Source organism: Herpailurus yagouaroundi, unplaced genomic scaffold (genome assembly GCF_014898765.1).
Source record: "Herpailurus yagouaroundi ecotype Mexico unplaced genomic scaffold, PumYag 190, whole genome shotgun sequence".
In the NCBI taxonomy this organism is placed as follows: domain Eukaryota; kingdom Metazoa; phylum Chordata; class Mammalia; order Carnivora; family Felidae; genus Herpailurus; species Herpailurus yagouaroundi.
In genome coordinates this window covers 33751907-33757950 of record NW_024412421.1, presented here as the reverse complement: position 1 = coordinate 33757950, position 6044 = coordinate 33751907, and the positions used below count along the sequence as shown (strand labels likewise).

Genomic DNA, 6044 nt, shown 5'->3' with positions numbered 1-6044 from the left:
GCCCAGGTGTCCAGACACATGCAGGTGCAGCGAGGATGGTCTTCCCCCCCCAGGCCCTCAGAGCACCTGAGAGAGCACTCATGAATCTGGAAGCAAGAGGGCTGCAGGTGACCCCCTCCTCCCCAAAAAAACCCAGCAACAGCTAGAATCCCCCAGAAACTACACTTTTATTTAAGTCCCGGTGTGCCATAGTCCTCACCCCCCACCCTCCACCCTGTAGGCCCCTCCCTGTAACCCCAACTTCTCCCATGCATCCCTCCCAGCGCCCCATGCACCCCCCCCCCCCACCCTTCCCCAGAGACAGCAGGGTCCAGCTTGGCTCGGGGACCTCGTCCGCTTCAGCAGGTCGGTTTCAGTCTCTGAATTTGTCCACGAGTGGTTTTGAGGGCCAAGCCCCCAGGCCCTGCTGGTCCAGGAGGAGAGACAGCTGCCTGCGAGCGTCCTGGTAGGGTCCAGCCTAGGACAGGACAGGAGAGTGGGGGGGCGCGTGCCTGCTGGGGGTGCGGGACCGAGGGGCTACAAGGGTGGCAAGGCGCTGACCTTGGCTGCCTCGTAGGTCTTCAAGGCCAGGAGGCAGGACTTCCCAAGAGCTCTGGCAGCCTGGCGGAAGGCCCGGAGAAAGGCTGCCTTGCAGAGGCGGGAGGGAGGCCCGAGGGAGGCCCTGGAGTTGGAGAGAGGAGGTGTGAAAATCCCCGACGGCAGAAAGACTATCAGGCCGGCGCCTCTCCTGCCACCTCCTTTCTCGCCCTGGTGATCTTGGGTTCGCGGGTGTCACAGGGTGGGTAATGGAAGCACCGGCCACAGTCCCAGAGCTAGGACTGGAACCAAGCTGGGGACCAGATGTACTCTCCCTCCCCGTGGGCAGGGAGACAGGGACCCCTCACCACCAGCCCGCCCATCGGCCTTTCTTACTCGGCCTTCACACGCCCGGTGGCCATATCCACAACCTCAACGTCGGTGTCCCCCAGGCTCCAGTTGACGCTCAGGCCATGGCAGGCACTGGAGGTGGGATCCGAGGGGGCCACAGGGGGCCCGGCAAACAGGTGCAGCGTGGTACGGGCGTAGGGCCCCAAGACCCCGTCTAGGTTGGGCCGGGTGTGGATGGCCCTGCTCAGAGTTGTGGGGTCGTGGCAGGGGTCGGCTGTGGGGACAGAGGCACGGAACGAGGTCTGAGTCACACACCCCACCCAGAGCCCACCTTCCACCCTCACCACAGCTCCCCACCCCCCGCCCCCTCCCCCACCAGGGGCCTCACCCAGGACAAGGCTGGTGGCATAGAGGGGAGGCAGGAAGTGGGCGAGCAGGGCGCCACCCAGCCCTAGCACGACCCAGCGTGCCAGCTTGTCGCTGGTGGAGAGGCAGCCCACGTGGGTGTTGCGCAGGGCGGGCGCTACGTAGCACACAGGCCTCAGCTCCCCGCAGATGTGGGCCTGCATGCGGGAGGACGGGCTGTGCAGGAGGCTGCCCTCTGCGGATGGTGGGAGGCTGCAGGGGGGCAGGGGGGGCAGGGGGGGCAGGGGGAGCGTAGGCCCCGGACGCGAGTGTCAGGGCTGTCCTCCTAGCCCCCCCATCCTGCCCTCCCCGATGCAGGCAAACCGAGGGACCCCCCACCCCAGACCCCCCACATACTAGATGTCATGAGCAGCTCCCTTGGGGGTGTTGCTGATAAACAGGTGCAGGAAGATCCGGGGCTTGAGGGCAAAGGGGGGCCCGGGCCCAGGCTGGGGGGCCAGCACCGACCGTTCCTTGCCCTTGGGGCCACCCTGTGTCGCCAACAGGAGCTGCCGGAACAAGAACCTGGGAGAGGCAGGTGGCGAAGCAGCTGGGGCCGTGGGGCCCCGCGTCCTGCCCCGGGGCTGCCCCCCAGTGCCTGCCCTGCCCGCCCCTCACCTGCGCAGGGCCCGGCGGGCCACCACCAGCCCGTGGCCATCGTGGAGCTGCCGGCCCGAGAACTGCAGCCGGCGGGCACAGCTGCTGCTGCCTGTACCCAGCGCCACCAGCTGGTAGACCTCCTTGGCGTGGCCCCTGGCGCCGGGGACCTCTGTAAGGCGAGGGGGCGGAGACGTGCCAACCAAGGCAGGGGGCCCAGGAGGGGGGGTGGGGGCTGCAGGCTGCGGGGTGGGGCAAGCCCTACCTCTCTCCAGGATGACCGCAGCCACAGTGCCCTTACAGGCCCAGTATGGGGAGGTCTTGTCCACCAGACGGTCAAAGCCGGCGCTGACTATGGCCGCGCAGCGCTGCTCGTGGGTCAGGATGTTCTCTGCATGTGGGGGGGAGGGGGGAGGGGGGAGGTGGGGGCCCCGCAGGCCGTGCCCCTCTCCTCACCACGGGGGCCGGGTCAATGGGGGCCCACCTACCTACACTCAGAGGATAGAGTGGAAGCCTGCTGGGGGTCTCTGGGGACTCTGGAAGAGAGACAAGGGGGCAGGTTGCCATGGGTACCAGCGCCTGCCCTCCGGTTTTTTGTCCTTCCGGAAGCCAAGAAGTTCCATCAGTGGGAGTGTGATCGGATCATCTTCCAGAAACCCCAAATTCCTGGGCTGCCCCCGGGCCGGCCCTGCACCCCCAGCGGGGGGCAGGCTTCAAAGGAATTAGGGCAGGGGTCAGCTCACATCCCGCTCCCCGGCTCCCCACAGGCCAAGTCCTGATGCCCAGATGGTCTCTGCGACACCCCAACCGTGCACACGCCCCCACTGGGGTCACCGGCCCCCCTCACCTGGGCTCCCCAGCTGACTCCGGATGTAGCGGAGGGCGGAGAGCGCCGCCTGCTGTCTGGCCTCCGGCTTGCTGCTGGCCTTGACCGAGGGGCAGAGCAGGCCATCCACCTCTGCGCACACGGAGAACGGGAGGCAGGGGTCTGAGGAAGGAGGGAGGGGGGTGAAGCTGTGAGCCCACGGTCCATCCCCCAGTGGGCCCACCTGAGCCACAGCCGCTTCCTCCTCACCCCACCCCTACCCTCACTGCCACCTATTGGCCGTCGGGCAATTTTGCCACAAAAGAAAACCACGGAAAATAAAAGAGGGGGGCATTCACTACAAACGACATAATGACACGTGAAAAATGAGTAACAATATTAAAAAGACTACCACAAAATACAACACGTTTGAATGCACTCCAAACGTGCAGTGTGGATCCACGGCAGTCCTGCACGAGGCACGGATTTCGTTCTGGGGACCGTGGCCAAGGGCTTGTGTTCAAAGCCCCCGCGTTCACGCACGGCATCAAACGGTTTTATTTGCTCGCTGATTCTGCTCCTCGGTCGGCAGCACGCTTTCTCTTTCTTGGCTAAAACGTCTTCCTTCTTTAAGAGAGGAATCCGTTTCCAAGTACCGGGCTGCCTGCAACTAGCCGAGGTCTGGGCTCGTGTTGAGGGAGCCTTAGCGCAGAGATTCACTCCCTGTAGGAGGACGTCCGGAATGCCCCCTAGCGGGTGCAGGAGGAGCAATGGCATCGGAGAAGCTCCTGGGGCCGGATTGACCACAATGGGGCAAATGAAGACACCTGGAGGACCGGCCCCCCCCCCCGCCCCGCCGGGGGGGGGGGGCCCCCCCCCGCCCCCCGCAGCTGACGGTGCCCATGGTGGGACAGAGCACAGGCCTCCCTGTGGCAAGTGCAGCCAAGGACAGGAGGTTACCCCATGCGCTCGTGCCCAGAATCATAACCTGAACCCAGTCCTGGGGAGACACATAAACCCAAATGGTAGGACTTTTCACGAAACCACCAGCCTTTAGTCTCCAAAAACATCAATTTTCCTGGAGACAAAGATGGGCCGGGGGAGTGGTTTCACATAAAAGGAGACTGAAGAGACGCGGCAGCTACATGACAGGTCACGCCGCGTGAGAAAATGGTCACTACCGGGACAACCGGCAAAACGCGGGTGTGAGTGGTCGTTAGGTTACAGCATTACATCAGTGCTGTCGTTCCCGAATTTGATCACTCACCGTCGTTATGTAAAATAATGTCCTTGTTCTCAGGAAATACACTTAGGCATTCAAGGGGTAAACGTACTTTGGTCAGAAAAAAAAACGATAATGTATTTATATATACATTAAGAGGGGGAGAGAGAGACATCCACAAAACAAAGGTGAAAAGGCTAACTGAATCTCAGTGAAGAGCTTCCAGGAGCTCGTCCTTACTATTCCTTACAATGTTACCAAATAAAAACTAGAACTAAAAACAGCGCCCACCCACATAAACAAGGGGCAGGGGTATCCTAAGCAGAAGGGAGAGGCGATATAACCCAGCGGCTCACACAGTGCAAATCGGCTACAGCCTCTCTGGCCTCAGTCTTCCCGTCTGTAACATGGGGACAATACCACGCTTCTCTTAAGGAATAGTCATGAACACTCAATGAGTTCATGTGGCCGAAGCCCTTCCAACAGGGGCCTGCCTCATGGCCCGGGACCCAAGAAGGTGAGCTATGATCGTCTGTGCTGAACCCGTGTTCTCATTTTTTGCATTCTTGATGCTTCTGAATTTGGGACTTTGATCCTGGAGACCACCTCTCCTAGGACTGGCTAACTCCTAGAGAGGACAAACCACTTCCCTGCAAACGCACCTCTGACACAGAAACCAACCAATCCAGAGCTCATACCCCGGCCACCAACCCTAGATCACCCCACGGACAGGTACTGGTCAAGTAGGGATCCCCACATAAGCCCAAAACTTACTCAGTGCCTTGCTTTGCACAATCCTAGGCTTACCCAGCGTACCTACCCTGCCTCAACCATTCCTTCCCAAGAAAACCCCGACGAAGGCCCTGCGTTTTTCTCTCCCTCCCTTCTGCCTCCCAACCAGTTCTGGTCCTGTTCCCTGCGGCCGTATGTGGCGAGGTCTGTCTCCTTTTCCTACGGATCTGAACTTCTTCCTCTTTGACAGCCATTTCCACACCTGCTGCCTTACCACCCACGATGAAAAGAAGCCCCAAGTACGTTTTTAATACGGTACCTTTCGGGCTATTCACTTGGGGTTCTCTTCGGCAGTTGTACAAATGCTCCCAACAGCTGGACAGATAACTCTCTTCCCATCTTAGAAACTGGGAATGCTCTGGCATAAGGGAACCTGGTTTTGGGACCTGGGGTCCTGCTCTGTGTGTCTGTGTCGGAGGTGGAAGGGGGGATACACTGGGGAAGAGGAAAGGACAGGGTAACGAGTACAGCTCCATCCAGGGCTGCCATGATCACACTGGGCTTGAGAAGTCACTCTGGGAGCTACAATGTCGGCATGGCAACTGTAATTGCATGGAATTGGCCCTCAGAAAAAAACAGTGCAGAAAGGCTGGGTGGCTTGGGCCAAATCCCTTAACCTGTCGGAACTTTCAGAGGGCGACTTGCTGAGACCTCGCCAGGTGGATGTCTGGGGGGGCTCACAGCAGGTCTGCGGGGCTCCAGGCTCAGGCCCAGCTCACGGTCCCGCCTCCACCCAGGGAGCGCTGCGATCGCGGGCCACGGGGCCTCACCTGCCGTCTGGTCCTCTCGGAAGACCAGGGAGACGCCCAGACTGGCTGCGTACTGCGTGAGCAAGGCCACGGCCTGGCCCGGCGGCGGGTCCTTGAGCTGCAGGCCCAGCTGTCCGGCCGCCTTCGGGAGGTCTCCGGCGGGCCCTGCGGGCAGGACAGAGACCCTGGGGCACCTCCCCATCCGTGCCCCCAAGTCTTCCCGTGCCCGGGCTGCCCCCAGCTCCCTGACTCCGGTCCCCGCCCTGGGCCCACCGTCCAGTGCTGCCGAGGCCTGGGGCTGCCCGTCCCTGTCGTCGTCGTTCTCCGCCCTGGGGGCGACCGCGGGCTCCCAGGGGTCTTGGCCCAGGCTGGCTGAGGGCTGCCAGGGGCTGGGCCTGGGGTTGATCTGCAACGACGCCGCCAGGCGGGGCTTCCTGCGGCCGCCGTCATCCGTGCCTGGGGCGGCGCTGGCTGTCGAAGCCATGGCTGAACGGGGGGACCCGAGGAGACAGCTGACCCAATCTCGCTCTGACTGCGCCCTTTTACGCGCGTTGGCGCGGCTTCACGTGAGGAGCACGGGGCTCGGCGGACTTTGCCTGGCAAGCCC

At 62.1% G+C, this 6044-nt stretch overlaps 1 protein-coding gene across 2 annotated transcripts; it reads right to left on the bottom strand.

Annotated features, from left to right (window-relative positions):
• Positions 1-311: 311 nt before the first annotated feature.
• Positions 312-6005, bottom strand: ADAD2 (adenosine deaminase domain containing 2). 2 transcript variants are annotated; one of them, XM_040443232.1, is made up of 11 exons: positions 5711-6003; positions 5459-5602; positions 2717-2857; positions 2358-2405; positions 2135-2260; positions 1891-2041; positions 1630-1797; positions 1256-1485; positions 913-1141; positions 541-661; positions 313-457 (listed from the first exon to the last, which is right to left on the bottom strand). In XM_040443232.1, exons 1-11 carry the CDS (start codon positions 5919-5921, stop codon positions 353-355), a joined length of 1674 nt encoding a protein of 557 aa, XP_040299166.1. In that variant the 5' UTR covers positions 5922-6003; the 3' UTR covers positions 313-352. The 2 variants fall into 2 exon arrangements, with proteins under 2 accessions (XP_040299164.1, XP_040299166.1); XM_040443230.1 differs by having other exon boundaries at positions 312-457; positions 1891-2260; positions 5711-6005.
• Positions 6006-6044: the final 39 nt, after the last annotated feature.

What these genes read in the sequence shown, in the direction of transcription:
- ADAD2 (XM_040443230.1), bottom strand. Translation starts at nt 5,921, where the DNA reads ATGGCTTCGACAGCCAGCGCCGCCCCAGGCACGGATGACGGCGGCCGC. An exon ending in CCGAGAGGACCAGACGGCAG is followed by an intron (nt 2,858 to 5,458) that starts GTGAGGCCCCGT and finishes CTCCTTCCTCAG; the next exon opens with ACCCCTGCCTCCCGTTCTCC. An exon ending in AGACCTACGAGGCAGCCAAG is followed by an intron (nt 458 to 540) that starts GTCAGCGCCTTG and finishes GTCCTGTCCTAG; the next exon opens with GCTGGACCCTACCAGGACGC.